Source organism: Saccopteryx leptura, chromosome 11, assembly GCF_036850995.1.
Source record: "Saccopteryx leptura isolate mSacLep1 chromosome 11, mSacLep1_pri_phased_curated, whole genome shotgun sequence".
Lineage (NCBI taxonomy): Eukaryota > Metazoa > Chordata > Mammalia > Chiroptera > Emballonuridae > Saccopteryx > Saccopteryx leptura.
The window spans coordinates 47,557,101-47,573,080 of record NC_089513.1 but is presented as its reverse complement, the minus strand read 5'-3'; the positions used below and the strand labels follow the sequence as shown (position 1 = coordinate 47,573,080).

The 15,980-nt window shown below is 43.3% G+C and overlaps 1 protein-coding gene across 1 annotated transcript in view; it reads left to right on the top strand.

The window, feature by feature from the left end:
- Positions 1–329: 329 nt before the first annotated feature.
- The window catches only part of COLEC12 (collectin subfamily member 12), a 277,937-nt gene continuing 262,286 nt past the window's right edge, over positions 330–15,980 (top strand). Inside the window, exon 1 of the mRNA XM_066352331.1 lies at positions 330–486. Coding sequence (XP_066208428.1) covers positions 480–486 — 7 coding nt within the window. The 5' untranslated portion in view covers positions 330–479. The remainder of the gene's footprint in view (positions 487–15,980) is intronic.

The following is a 15,980-nucleotide window of genomic DNA, read 5'->3' as shown; positions in this document are numbered from 1 at the left end:
CTCTCTCACTCCACACTCGAGGTAGATCGGGGTCTAGAAACGAGCTCAGAAGCAGCACCTCTCGCGCACACCGACGGGGAACACTTGAGCGCCCCGGAGACTTCATCCCGCCGTTGGTCTAAAGGGAAAAGGAACCTTGGAGAGCTCGAGTCAGGAGAGGAAAGGCGAGAAAGTGGGCAGGGGAGAACGCAGGCCCGAGGGCGGGGCCGGGCGGGCGCGGCGGCCGGCGCGCCCCGGAGGGCCAGGGGGAGGGGCGCTGGCGGGCGCGGCGCCTCCCGCCCCGGGTGAGCGGCGCGCGCGGCGGCCCCGCGGCACAGAGCGCAGAGCAGGGAGCGCGGGCGGGCGGCGGGGAGGGAGGGCTCGAGCGTAGACGGCCGACGCGCGGCGCGGCTGCCATGGGCGCTCAGTGACTGCTGCTCAGCGCGGACTTCCTTGGTGGCGCGGAGCTGCCTTGCTGGCGGTGCGTCTACTCCGTCACCATGAAAGGTAGGGTCGCGGCGGCGGGGCCCCGCGGGCTTCGGGGCGCGCGGGAGGGGGTGAAGGTGCGTCCCTGCGCGAACTTTCTCGGGGTGGGGGGCTGAGAAAGAGCGGGCGCCGGGCTGGTGTGTGCACGCTTCGGCCTCCGGGCTTGGGCACGGCGGGCGCCCTAGAGGTGGGGGTTTGAAAACGTGCAAGTATTCCCCTTCCCATCGTGTCTCTGCGAAGTAGTTTGAAGTCCTAAGTCGTTGTTTATGGATTCCAGTTCCCAACTTTTTAATTGAAAAAAGATGCCGACGAGAGTGGAGAGGCATCCTCATTCCCTCGAGCCCGCTCTCCGCTCCGCGGCGCTCCCCACTCTCCGAGGTCCGTTCTCCTCCCCGGGGTGGCAGTCGCTCCATCCTGGAAGTCGACGTGCGGCGGGCCGGTGTTTTCTCCGGGGCTCGGGGATGTTGTCGGTGCGCCCTCCCCACATCTGGCAGTGATTAGGTGCCCGTGGAGTTCAGCTGGCACTTGAAGTGCGTTCGGCATCTTTCTCTGTAAGACCCACTGATTGAAAAATAACTGTCCTCGGCTCCGCGTACCTACCCTGTACGCACCGGAGGAGTTGGTATGCCCACGTGTGTTTAGGGGTGACACACACCATCCGTTAATCATCCCCTGGGCGGTGTCCCCTGCAGGCCCGTGTAGGAAAGTGTCAGATGTGATGTACCTTTAAACGGAATCACAAGGCGAAGGGCTTGGAAGGGCAGCCCTCAGTTTTAGTGGAGATAAGAAGATTTGTCAGCAGAAACTTAATGTATATGTGAGATAAATAATTACAGCAGAGGCATCAAAGGAAACCGTTTGGGGATGGGCCGGCGTGGTGTATACACAGACCCGAGTTTCTGGTTTTGTGTTTGGATAACATGTCTCAGTCCCCGCGCGGGAGGGGCTGGCGCGAGGGGCTGGGTGCGAAATGCCATCCGACCGCGGCGACCGAGTTTCCAGCCGCCCACGACCACGCGATGCGATCGCTTTGACTTTCTGGAGGAGGAGTCCAGGGAGCCCCACACGCTCCCAAAGTAACTTTTGGCTCTAAGTTGCTCTGAAAGGCAGTTCTCGCTAAACACGCCAGAGCGGTGTGTTCTACTGTTATGAAGTACTGGACCTCATTTCTGCGAGTTCACGTAGAGACACCAAGTCCAATATGAATTTTGAGGAGTTTTATTATGAAAAGCCGGCGGCATACACGGGGCAATCCTCCTACCCAAATCACGCAGCCCTGATTACCTCTCAGAAACTGCTTATATACTCTCTGACCACATACAGGTGGGGGGAGGCATAACATCAGGACACAAGCTTACAATTACATACGGGTGGGGATTCACAAGACAGAAATTTCACAGACTCTTCCAATGTCTCTCCCCTCCCTCCGTTGCCTAGGGGCATGCTATTCCTAGGATTCAAAGAGAGGGAGAAAGAAAGCAATATACAAATTCTATCTCCTCTCGAAAGAGCAAGGAAGTTCTTCAAAATACCTTACTACACTACTAGTTACCGTACCTTTCCTTCGAAGGCGTGAAGTCTCCGCGTCGGGAGACCCTGGGAACGGAGGGGACAGCACCAGGTTAAGAGTGGCCCACCCGAGGGAAGGAGAAACAAAAGATGTGACACAGCTTTCTGGCTGGAGAATTTCAGAAGGCAGTGTGTGTGTGTTCCTCCTCTCTCCTCAGTGTCTCTTCTCTCGTTTACATATTAGGAAACACGCTCTTTCCTTAACTAGCACGGATTAAAGAATCCTTCCAGAAAGGAAAGAGTACACTGACTAAAAGTTACTCTGGGGCTCAAGCTACCTTCATTTTAGCCATAAGTTAACCTTCTCATTGCTGGTTACTGAAGCCAGTAGTTTTTGGATTCTTGGAAAGATAAACCAACCACTCACTCCATCAGCTCCCATGCGGACTCCTGAAGATCGTGTTAGCTTTTAACTGGGTAAATGACTTTTTGCAGTTTACTTTTCAGTGTAATTTCAAATTTGCTATAGAAAACACCTAAACATTCTAAACATATTTTTGTGAGATTTACACTGCATTCTGGGCCAGCTTGCAGACTCCCTACAGAAGGCTCATAGCTTACCCCCTTGGGTCTGGGCACTGCCTCAAAAGTCCCTACTTACCTTCTGCCCCTGTGGGGAATGGCCAATTCCTAGGTAGACTTGTCACTTTGAAACCCATTTTTAAAATTAAATGTTCTGGAAGAGGTTTGCTTACCAATTATTGCCATATAGTTTACATTCATTTGTCTATTTGCTGAGGTGGGGAGCAGAGGGACAATAATGCTTTTTTAGTACCTACTGTTGTAAGGGACCAAAAGCTACAAAATTAATATTAATATTTTAGGAAGCTTAAAGAACATTTTATTAATTTGGGCTAGGCGTGCAGAGATTTTGTAAATGATCTTTGTATTTGTGTGATTAGCATAAAACCAAGATGGCCAATGGCGTTATGTTGTAAATGCAAAGAGGAAGAAGACTTGGATTCTCTGACCTGCCACCACACCTGTGGGGAAATGGGTATACAGCTAGCCAGGTGCAGGCAGAGAAAAATTTAATTAAACCTTTTCTTATATTAATGGACCATTTACAGGTATTTGTCCCCATGGAAACTACCTCTCCCCTCCTGAAAGCATGTAGTTAATGTAGGTATCTCTGGACAAAGGAATAGCAAATGAACACTAGACATTATAGGAATGTCTTTTAATATGTGAAGTGACATTTTTACCATTGTGTTACCTTGTAAGTTTTAATGTGAAGAAACGTCTTTTTATGAATCCTATAGACAGATGTTATAAACTTGCTAATGGATTGTGTCCCATCCCCCCTCCCTTCATCCTTTTCCCCAAACCTGTATAGAAGAAAACAAAGGTTATAAGCTTATGCCGTGATGTCAGGTTTTTCCCCCGCCTATGTATAATTAAGGGTATATAACCAGCCCCTAGACTATTACAGATGCACATGATTTGGGACTGCCCTGTGTAAGCTATATGCGGCCGGCATATTTAATAAATTTCCTCCATTAATAAAACTCTTCAAAACTTATCTGGACTGGGTGTCTCTACGTGAACTTGATGAAAAGAGGTACAGTGCCTTTCAGAATCTGGGGTGCAGTACTTTATAACACTACTAAGTGCCAGATACTGAACTCCACCCTCTGTAAGCACTCCATCAATCAATCCTCTCAACAACCCTATGAGGTAGGTATTTTCATCCCTACATTTTAGATGTGGAAACAGTCTAGAAGAAATAGGAACTGGCAATGAGAAAGGTGGTAGTAGGCATGTAAAGACAAGCTTTGCCAGTTTCCCTGTACTGCTTGGAAAGACCTAGGACACCAGATATGATGTCTAACCTCTGGTGTTGCTAACCTCTGGTACAGACTACAAGAAGAGAATCTCAGACAACTAAACAGCCAAGTAACTCAAAATTGGTGCAGCAGTCAGGAAGGGGTGGAGCCAAGAAATTGGACAGAAGGCTTCTGAAGCCAAGCTCAGAGTGCCTTTCTAGCCAAAAGGGAAAGCCAAGTAGAATTTTTTGACAGTTTGCCATAGGTAAACAACCCAAAGGTTTCCTTGGGTTTGTGATTAATGCCGCAGAGTTATTAACTCATTATGCTTCAGAAAGGCAATGTTTCAGTAGACTTTGATTTTCCTAAATGATAGATGTCAATGACAAGCCTTGGAAATTCTTAAAATTAAAGTATTAACCTAAGACTAAAATTCTTTAGCCAAATAGAAAATTTGTGGACACCTTAGAAATTATAGATTTTATTTTCTAAAGCAAAAATTTAGCTCCTTTACGAGTCAGATGCCTTTTTAAGGTACCTATTTGACTTTCTAAGTATGATGTTTAGACCTTAGACATGGCCTTTGTAGTATCCCAGTGTTAGAATTAATCGGAATCGGAAAAGACCAGAGTAACAGGCTTTATTGAAAGGAAGAAAGGAACCCTGCCGGGCTGACTCGCAAGGGAGAGTCACGCCAGGCAAAGACAACTTACATTCTTAGCTCAAGTGGCTTTACAAAATCGCAGGGCTCTTGATCTTATTATTGCTGAGAAGGGAGGAATTTGTCTCTTCCTACAGGAGCAATGCTGTTATTATATCAATGAGGCCCGCCTAGTAGAAGAAAACATCAGCTCTCTGCGCCACCTACAGGAGAAACTCCATAAAAACAGACTCACTGTCGAACCACTGGACAATTCTTGGTGGAAGACTCCCCTTGTCGCCTGGCTCATCCCCATCCTCTGTCCTTTATTAGTTATATGCCTCTTACTTATGTTAGCCCCCTTCATACTAAAATTTTTACAAAGTCGCATCCACGAAGTTACCCGAGTCACTTTTAACCAAATGCTTCTACACCCATACTCCCCATTATCGACTGAACCCCACTGAGAGTAATCCTTAGAGAGGCAGTAATCCCTCAACGCCTCTACTCAGCAGGAAGAAGTTACAGAAGATAATGACCTCCGTCCCTTTTTCCTTGAGGCCTCTCTAGGAACCACTCTCTTTCTTTCTTTCTTTTTTTTTTTTCTGAAACTGGAAACAGGGAGAGACAGTCAGACAGACTCCCGCATGCGCCCGACCGGGATCCACCCGGCACGCCCACCAGGGGCGATGCTCTGCCCCTCTGGGGCGTCGCTCTGCCACGACCAGAGCCACTTTAGCGCCTGGGGCAGAGGCCAAGGAGCCATCCCCAGCACCCGGGCCATCTTTGCTCCAATGGAGCCTTGGCTGCGGGAGGGGAAGAGAGAGACAGAGAGGAGGGGGGGAGTGGAGAAGCAAATGGGCGCTTCTCCTATGTGCCCTGGCCGGGAATCGAACCCGGGTCCTCCACACACCAGGCCGACGCTCTACCGCTGAGCCAACCGGCCAGGGCCTTTCTTTTTTTATATATATCAAATAGTCGGGAATCTTCGGTTTCATTTCTTTAACCCTGCCAGTAAGTCTGTTTCAGGGCTTGCAGCAGATGACCAACCGCAAAGGAATGTCTGACGTCACAAGCCGAGAAGCCCTGGAAAACTTCCATAAAAGACAATCCTTTACCTATATAACGAAAACTACAAGGCATTATTAAGAGAAATAGAAAAAGACACAATGAGATGGAAAAATATTCCTTGTTCTTGGATAGGAAGAATAAATATAATTAAAATGGCCATATTACCCAAAGCAATATACAAATTTAATGCAATTCCCATCAAAATTCCTATGAGATTTTTTAAAGAAATGGAACAAAAAATCATCAGATTTATATGGAACTATAAAAAACCCCGAATAGCCAAAACAATCCTAAGGAAAAAGAATGAAGCTGGGGACATTACAATACCTGACTTTAAACTATATTATAGGGCCACGATAATCAAAACAGCATGGTATTGGCAGAAAAATAGACACTCAGACCAATGGAACAGAATAGAAAGCCCAGAAATAAAACCACATATATATGGTCAAATAATCTTTGATAAAGGGGCCAACAACACACAATGGAGAAAAGAAAGCCTCTTCAACAAAGGGTGTTGGGAAAACTGGAAAGCCACATGCAAAATAATGAAACTTGACTACAGCCTGTCCCCGTGTACTAAAATTAATTCAAAATGGATCAAAGACCTAAATATAAGACCTGAAACAATAAAGTACATAGAAGAAGACATAGGTACTAAAATCTGGACCTGGGTTTTAAAGAACATTTTATGAACTTGACTCCAATGGCAAGAGAAGTGAAGGCAAAGATAAATGAATGGGACTACATCAGAATAAAAAGTTTTTGCTCAGCAAGAAAAATTGATATCAAAATAAACAGACAGCCAACTAAATGGGAAATGATATTTTCAAACAACAGCTCAGATAAGGGCCTAATATCCAAAATTTACAAAGAACTCATAAAACTCAACAACAAACAAACAAACAATCCAATAAAAAAATGGGAAGAGGACATGAACAGACACTTCTCCCAGGAAGAGATACAAATGGCCAACAGATATATGAAAAGATGCTCAGCTTCATTAGTTATTAGAGAAATGCAAGTCAAAACTACAATGAGATACCACCTCACCCCTGTTAGATTAGCCATTATCAACAAGATGGGTAATAGCAAATGTTGGAGAGGCTGCGGAGAAAAGGGAACTCTCATCCACTGTTGGTGGGACTGTAAAGTAGTACAACCATTATGGAGGAAAGTATGGTGGTTCCTCAAAAAACTGCAAATAGAACTACCTTATGACCCAGCAATCCCTCTACTGGGAATATACCCCAAAACCTCAGAAACATTGACACGTAAAGACACATGTAGCCCCATGTTCATTGCAGCACTGTTCACAGTGGCCAAGACATGGAAACAACCAAAAAGCCCTTCAATAGATGACTGGATAAAGAAGATGTGGCACATATACACTATGGAATACTACTCAGCCATAAGAAATGATGACATCAGATCATTTACAGCAAAATGGTGGGATCTTGATAACATTATACGGAGTGAAATAAGTAAATCAGAAAAAAAAACAAGAACTACATGATTCCATACATTGGTGGAACATAAAAACGAGACTAAGAGACATGGACAAGAGTGTGGTGGTTACCAGGGGTGGGGGGAGGGAGGACATGGGAGGGAGGGAGGGAGAGAGTTAGGGGGAGGGGGAGGGGCACAGAGAACTAGATAGAGGGTGGCGGAGGACAATCTGACTTTGGGCGAGGGGTATGCAACATAATTTAATGACAAAATAATCTAGACATGTTTTCTTTGAATATATGTACCCTGATTTATTAATGTCATCCCATTACCATTAATAAAAATTTATTAAAAAAAAAAGAATAATAAAAATAAAAGTTTTTACTTTAAAAAAAAAAAAAAGACAATCCTTTGTCCAGCAGCCAATTAAATGATGCCCACGACCCTTCTCACTCCCCCTCCCCAAAACCCTTAAAACCCAGTCCCAGGCTGTGCCTGGCCCGACTCCCCTTGCGAGCCAGCCCGGCAGGTTTTCTTTCAATAGAGCCTGTTACTCTGGTCTTTTTGGACTCCGATTAATTCTAACACCCAGGATTCTGGGGTATAATTTCCTATCTACCATGAGCCACAGCACCACCTATTTGTTGCACTCAGCAAATATTTGTCTCTGTTCTATTTCCTCTGTCCCTAGAGTCACAAGTTCCAAAATAATGACATCATCATATATTTTCCACAAGAAAATTACCCTGTTGCTGTAATACTTGAAGTCTTCCAAACTGATTAAAATATGTAGTTGGTTTTAATTTACTTCTCATTTCATTTTCAGCTAGCTGTACTACACCTTATAGTTTTGGATAAATATTAACATTTTTTTATGAAGGAATCTGACTCCTCTGGAGTTAGGTGTGTCATTACTAAATTACATTTCTGGTCCTGAAAGTTGGGAATTTTGGTATGTTTCAGCGCAGCAGCACTTGTTGCCTGAGGGACGGCTGCAAACAACCACCAGCACATGGGACCACAGATGTCCAAACCACTGTCATAATCTAACACAGGAAGGAGGACGGTGCCATCAAAACATAGTGTTCAGCTCCTTATTTTGGGGCCTTTTATATAAAAGTTTTCTGAAATACTATTTGGCAATAATACTTTAAAAGTGCATTAGTAAGCAGTAGACTTCCAATTACTGTTGTTTTCCAGAACTCACGGATTCCTTGCTTTCCCAGTGTCTCTTCTTTAAAAAAGTTTTTCAGTTACAGTTTACATTTGATACTATTTTTATTAGTTTCAGATGTACAGCGTAGTCAGACAGTCATGGACTTTGCAAAGTGTTGCCCCTGATATTTGCAGTACCAACTTGGCACCATATGTTGTTATTAGAATATTATTGACTATGTTTCCTATGTTGTACTTTACATCCCCATGACTGTTTTATAACAACCAATTTGGACTTTTCAACCCCTTCACCTTTTCACCCAGTCAATCCTCCAACCTTTATCCCCTCCCAATATCTCTTTAAGATTTGTCCTTAACTGGGAGAAGCAATCAAGTGTGTAAAGGCTGACTGCATTTAACATGGAAAGACTGATGTTTTCTAAGGGGAAATGGAAACAAAATGAGGCCTTTTCTCCTTCACTGATTGAGAATTGGGGCTGCCCTTCCTCTGGAAGGCAAATTTACAATCTAATTATACTCTTGACTTTTCATTAGTTTGGGGATGCTTGACATTCTTAATCTGAGGTTTAATTATTGCTAAGTATAGATTCTTTTCTGTGGTCTACTATGCAGTTTCTCAAGATTGTTACCATGCCTCCTCCCCTCACCACGTGGTTCATCCACTGATAATGGTGTTGAATGCGAAAAGCTGGAAGATGATAACTTTCAAGCTACATCATAACTAGGTGTCTAATTTTCTGATTAATGCCATTCTCATGAAAATATTATTTCAAAACAGTTGATGCAACTACTGCCAAAGTAAGTTAAATAAAAATGACCCCTGAAATATTAGTTTTCAAATGGGAAAATAGACATTGAAGTTTTGTGATAGAAAAAGTATGTTTTGCCGTAGGTCAACACAGCATGTGGGTACTCTCTCAGCGGGGCAATCTGACACACCCATCTCTCCCTAGTGGGTGGAAGAGCTAGAGCTCCAGGAGAGGAAGCCCAGCGTAATGGCAGAGCCCAGCCCTCCTGCTGGCAGGATAGAGTGAGGATGCTTTGAGGCTTCAGCTGGTGAATCAGAGTGAAAAGAATCAGGCAGTTTGGGGGCAGGAGGACAGCATTTTAGGTCTTTGAAGTAGTCATCTGTGAGGAGTGTCTACTCCATGGGGTCCGCTCCACCAGACTGGTCCTGCCCTTGTCATCTTTTGCTCTTCTGCCACTCCTAAGGCACAGCCTCTCTCAACTTCTGGAATTCCTGTCTATTGAGTCTGGGAGGAGGGTTGTGTGTTAGAAGGTAAATGCCAGGGATGACACTGATCTGTACCACGGTTTGTACTTACAAACAACTTTTTTTTTTTTTTCCGAAGCTGGAAACGGGGAGGCAGTCTGACAGACCGGGATCCACCCGGCATGCCACCAGGAGGTGATACTCTGCCCATCTGGGCCGTTGCTCTGTTGCATCCAGAGCAATTCTAGCGCCTGAGGCAGAGGCCATAGAGCCATCCTCAGCGCCCAGGCCAACTTTGCTCCAATGGAGCCTTGGCTGCGGGAGGGGAAGAGAGAGACAGAGAGGAAGGAGAGGGGGGGGGTGGAGAAGCAGATGGGCGCTTCTCCTGTGTGCCCTGGCCAGGAATCGAACCCGGGACTCCTGCACGCCAGGCCGACGCTCTACCACTGAGCCAACCAGCCAGGGCCACAGACAACTTTTTAGGTATGACTGATAGGTCCTTAATACCCATATTTATTATTTTTCCCTTTAATAATAGCTAATATTAAGGAGTACTTGCTATGCCAGGCTTTATTATTTCCTCTTTTTTTATAGATAGGGAAACTTAGGCTCAGAGAAGTTGAGCTGCCTGTTTTAAGGCATCCAGCTAGTCTGTAGGGAAATTGGTATTCAGACTCAGACAGTCTGATTCCTAAATCCACGTTAAACCTTTAGCTTAGCCTCCCTTCCGGCCACACCCTAATAATTAACTCAACTGTTAATTATGTACCATGTGCCACACTCTGCTAGTTACTGAATGATCAAGATAAAGAAGCTCCTACTGTCTGGACTCAGACCTGTACTAACCTGGCATCAGAGGTATGAAGATAACTGATGTGGTCTTCAGCCAGTCACTAGAGGAGTCTCTCTAGATGGGAGCTCTTGCAAAGATAAAGCAGGTTTCAGGGTTGCTGCTGGTGGTGTAGCATTTATCCTCTGGGAGGTTTTGCTTACGGCTGGCTGATTGAATGAATTTGGATGGCCCACTGAGGCCATCAACTCTAAAAACAGCCCCTACAGGACCCTTGCTGACAGGTTTACAATGAAACAAACATTGTCAGAAGTGCCATTTTCAAGAACAGATTGTAACCACCAGTAAGTGGTCAGTAAAAAATAAAATAAAATAAAATAAAATAATCATTATAAATAAACATCTTAAACAAAGGGTAGCGAGTTATAGGCATTCTTTATAGAAAGTATTTATTTCTTTACTGCTGACAACAGTTTCTAAGCACAGCAACCATTCAAAGCTTGAGGGAGGTAACTTTTCATCAGTTATTTGATTTCTTTAAGTCAGTGGTAGTCAACCTGGTCCCTACTGCCCACTAGTGGGCATTCCAGCTTTCATGGTGGGTGGTAGCGGAGCAACCAAAGTATAAATAAAAAGATAGATTTAACTATAGTAAGTTGTTTTTATAAAGATTTATTCTGCCAAACTTAGCGAAAATCTGACATAAAGTACTTGGTAAGTAATTATTATTATATGCTTTAACTTGCTGTAACTCTGCTTTATAAATTTTATAAAGTAAAGTTACTTCCCTACTTTATAAATCACCATTACTGTGGAACCGATGGGTGGTTAGAAAATTTTACTACTAACAGAGATACAAAAGTGGGCGGTAGGTATAAAAAGGTTGACTACCCCTGCTCTTAAGTGAATGATATTTGAAGAGCCCGAGCCAGTGTAGTACCTTGGAAAGGTTTTGCCAGTTGCTTAAGGCAGTGGTCCCCAACCTTTTTTGGGCCACAGACCGGTTTAATGTCAGAAAATATTTTCACAGACTGGCCTTTAGGGTGGGATGGATAAATGTATCACGTGACCGAGACAAGCATCAAGAGTGAGTCTTAGACGGATGTAACAGAGGGAATCTGGTCATTTTTAAAAAATAAAACATCGTTCAGACTTAAATATAAATAAAACGTAAATAATGTAAGTTATTTATTCTTTCTCTGCAACTGATACCGGTCCGTGGCCCGGGGGTTGGGAACCACTGGCTTAAGGGACATTTGTAATTATATAGCAGTAAAAAGTCAATGCAAGCAGAAATTAGTAATCCCAAATTAAGATTCTAAAAGATCCTAAGAGCTCTCTTAACCCCTGAATTTACCATGAATATTCAATAAGCACTCTTAAAAATAGAAAAGAAATATTTTTCAACATGGGAGGGGATTTAAAAATTAAATAAATTTATTGGACTTGAATATATTAAATATGACTTTCTATGTTTCCTGAATGGCTTGGGACTATTACTTGGTATCACATGAAGTCATATTCAGTAGCCTGAGAAGTTGGACACTTGACATTCTGCATGAAAAACTAACTTGTCACTGGTTTTGTGGAAGTAGCCAAACTTCTTTGGGCCCCAGTCACCTCCTTATGACATAGAAATGTTGGGAAACTAGTTGATATTTATATAACCATTTATTATTTAAAGGTAAAACAATCTAACACTATAGTTGAAAATATTACTTTAAAGTATGACCATTTGATAAAACGCAGCTATGTGTACTGATCCCAGGAGTCAAATCTGATGATTTTAGTGTGCTAGCAACGAGTGTGGGCTCTGAAACCAGAGCGCCTGCACATCACTTAACCACTGATGCTCCCAGTGTCCTCAGCTGTCAAATGAAAGGTAATAATGACATCTACCAGGTTCCAGTTGTCTTGAGGATTAAATAGGTTATTGTTTAGAAGGGTATCTAGCACTTAATGAGCACTCAAGACATTTTAGTTGTTGTAAAACTGTTATAACTTGCTGCTTCCTTCAGGCAGTAACATAATTGCCATTTGTGAACCTTTTATGGTAAGTTAATCAAGTGACACAGTTTATACCATGAAGGCAAAAGTTCAGTTTGAAATGAAAGTAATTTTCAAATTACAAATGTGTTAAAACTGACCTCAGGGATAGGAGAGAGCTGTGCTCCCAACGGGGAGCTGTGTTAAATTTGTCCATCTCCGGCTGCCATCACAGTGGTTATTGTCACTGTTGTAATAAAGTCAACATCAGCCCTACCAAAAATGTTAGGGGCCCTGTTTATAGTGAAGTTTATAATTATAGTGAAATGGTATACTTTTCTCATTTCTTATGATAGTGTTATAAAATTGGCAAATATATGTAAACACATTTACAATAGCTAGGAGAACTAATATATTCCAGGGGCACTATTATTCAGATGCCTACTGATAATGACATATTTTTTTTAATTTTTTTAAATTTTATTTATTTATTTTAGAGAGGAGAGAGAAAGGAAAAGAGACAGAGAGGGAGAGAGAGAGAGGAGAGAGAGACAGAGAGAGAAGGTGGGGAGGAGCTGGAAGCATCAACTCCCAGATGTGCCTTGACCAGGCAAGCCCAGGGTTTCGAACCGGCGACCTCAGCATTTCCAGGTCGCCGCTTTATCCACACTGCGCCACCACAGGTCAGGCTGATAATGACATATTTTTAAAGATTTGTATCTCAAGTTCAGTATCCATTTTTATCCAGTAAGGATATGACATTAAGGAATTAAAACATAAAACAAATTTATCTCTAAAGTATTAGGACAGATTTATATATATGTATTTTTTTAACTACATGACATCATGTCTATTTAGTTGGTAGTGTATATTTTTCATTAGGCTGTCACCTTTCTATTTTATTTATCATTTACTGTTGGGTCACCAAGTCCTAAATAAAGATTTTATTTATTCTTTTTTTTTTTGTTTTTTTTTTGTATTTTTCTGAAGTTGGAAACGGGGAGGCAGTCAGACAGACTCCCGCATGCGCCCGACCGGAATCCACCCGGCATGCCCACCAGGGGGCGATGCTCTGCCCATCTGGGGCGTCGCTCTGTTGCAACCAGAGCCATTCTAGCGCCTGAGGCAGAGGCCACAGAGCCATCCTCAGTGCCTGGGCCAACTTTGCTCCAATGGAGCCTTGGCTGCAGGAGGGGAAGGGAGAGACAGAGAGGAAGGAGAGGGGGAGGGGTGGAGAAGCAGATGGGTGCTTTTCCTGTGTGCCCTGGCCAGGAATCAAACCCGGAACTCCTGCACGCCAGGCCGACACTCTACCACTGAGCCAACCGGCCAGGGCTTTTTTTTTTTTTTGTATTTTTCTGAAGTTGGAAATGGGGAGGCAGTCAGACAGACTCCCGCATGCACCCGACCGGGATCCACCCGGCATGCCCATCAGGGGGCGATGCTCTGCCCATCTGGAGCGTTGCTCTGTTGCAACCAGAGCCATTCTAGTGCCTGAGGCAGAGGCCACAGAGCCATCCTCAGTGCCTGGGCCAACTTTGCTCCAATGGAGCCTTGGCTGCGGGAGGGGAAGAGAGAGATAGAGAGGAAGGAGAGGGGGAGGGATGGAGAAGCAGATGGGCGCTTCTCCTGTGTGCCCTGGCCGGGAATCTATTTATTCTTTATTTAGTGTTTTGTTTAAATATCTTAAGCCCTGGCCAGATGGCTCAGTTGGTTAGAGCCTCATCCTGGAGCGCAGAGGTTGCCAGTTCAATCCCCAGTCATGGCACATACAGTAATAAGTGGATGTTTGTGTCTCTCTCTTTCTCTCTAAAATCAATCTATAAACATAAATATATTACAATGTTTTGTATGTGTATAGGCTCCATCCCAAAGGAGCAGGCTGAAAGACAGGATAAGATTTATGCACAAACAACTGGAATCCAAAGTAAATGTCAAACATGTCGTATCTGAGGTTTAGCCAAGTATGGCTGAGGCACCAGGAGGATAGGGCAACCTGGCTGCAAACGGGGATATTTTCATTTGGAGGAGGGATTTGAGATGATTCTTTAAAGAACTGTATTTCATATTTCAGGTTACATCACTCTAATAGTAATTTAATAGTCATTGAAGATGCAGATGGTACATTGGAACCGCACTGTCAAGTATGACATTTCAGTGTGGGAAATGAGAGAAAATCCAATTAAAAGTTTTCTCAAACTTTGTCTCCTAAGTTTTATTTTTGTCCATCATTTGTAATTAATTACAGGATATTACTTTGGCATATTTGTTTGGATAAACTGAATGTAAAGTTAAGTGATTTCAAAACAAAACAGATGTATAAGTTGTTTTGGTTTTTTAAACAAAGACCACTTTTTTTTCTGTGCCTCCAGAGAAATGGATGGCATTAGTTTTTTGCTTTGTTTTGTTTTTGCCAAATGACCCATGTCTTTGAGTCCCTTCCAGAGCTCTTATAAAATCTGAGTCGGGTATTCAAGTCCTCATCCTGACCCTCTTGTATTAACTTGACCAACATGATTGGATGAGAGGGTCGTTCATTGAAAGAAGGGAGAAAACGTGAATAATGGATGGGGGGGGGGGATCAAAGTTTTGAGTGTCATTTGTTTCTTTTTAAGTTGTTGAAGTTGGACGCTGGGGAGTCTTGTTTAGTCCCCACTACCACTTTAGGAGTAAAAGTAACGAAAAATTCTCCTCAGTTTTGATGAACTAGAACAGAAGGAAAAAAAGGCAGTCTACCTCTCTTTGTTCTAAAAGCAAGAATCTGCTGTTTTTACAAGCATCAGAATGACAAATTGTGCCAGAATATGGAGTCATTTTATGTCTTTATAATTTGACTTTAAAAAACTGTATCACTGGACCAAAAAGTAATTCCATTGCAAAACATGAAACTCAGAAAGCAGCAGAGTCACCAAAATTATGGCTCTTATAATATTTGGAATCTACACATATTTAAATTGCGACAAATGCCTTTATTCATTTAGGGTGGGGCAGGGGGAAGATCTGGAGTAGCTGAATGGGAAGCAGATCTAATTACCCTATCAAAAATATTCTGAACCTCAGATATTTTATTACACTACACTAAGCTCCTTTATTGGCAGAATATTTAACCACTACGGCCCAGAGATGCAGTGGGGCAACTTGAGATTTTATATTTGTAAAACTATAAAACCAGGGCAGATATGATCAATACTGCTCTTGAGGTTAAATCAAGGTTAAAAGTATGTCTGTCTTCAGTTTTTACAGCCCCGGATACATTGAGATAAATTTGCCTGAATGTCAAATAGGTATTTCAGTTACAATTAGCTACGGCCCAGATTGAACCCACCCTATGTTTTCTCTATTCTGTGCTGTTGCCTTACCCAAATGCTAACTTCGGACTAGAGCTTTGTGTCTTTTAAAACTAGATGACTAAAGTACCTAAAGCTGTCCTGTATTTCATGAACATTCAAGTCCTGGGATATTTATTTTGGACCTTAAAACATAGTAGCTGCTATCACTACCTCTGCCTCCTTACTTAAAAAAAAAAAAAGGCAGCCCTCAAATTTATCAAGCATCAGTATATGTCAGGTGCTTTCCATTTACCGGTTCACTTTTCCCTCCCAACAATGTGATACGAATTTTTGGTCCCATATTATAGGAGACTGAGGGGTAGATGTGAGTTTATCCTGTTGTCAGTACAAGGTAGAGCCAGTTTTCAAACCCAGGTTCAGTTCCAAAGCCCAAGCCACATCTAAGGGATACCTAGAATATTTAGCAACCCAGTGACACACTGGGGAGGCCACAGTTCCCATAGACAGCCACGTGAAGGTGATTGAGTGGAGCAGTGGTCAGTGGAGGGTGGCTACAGACTGAGGG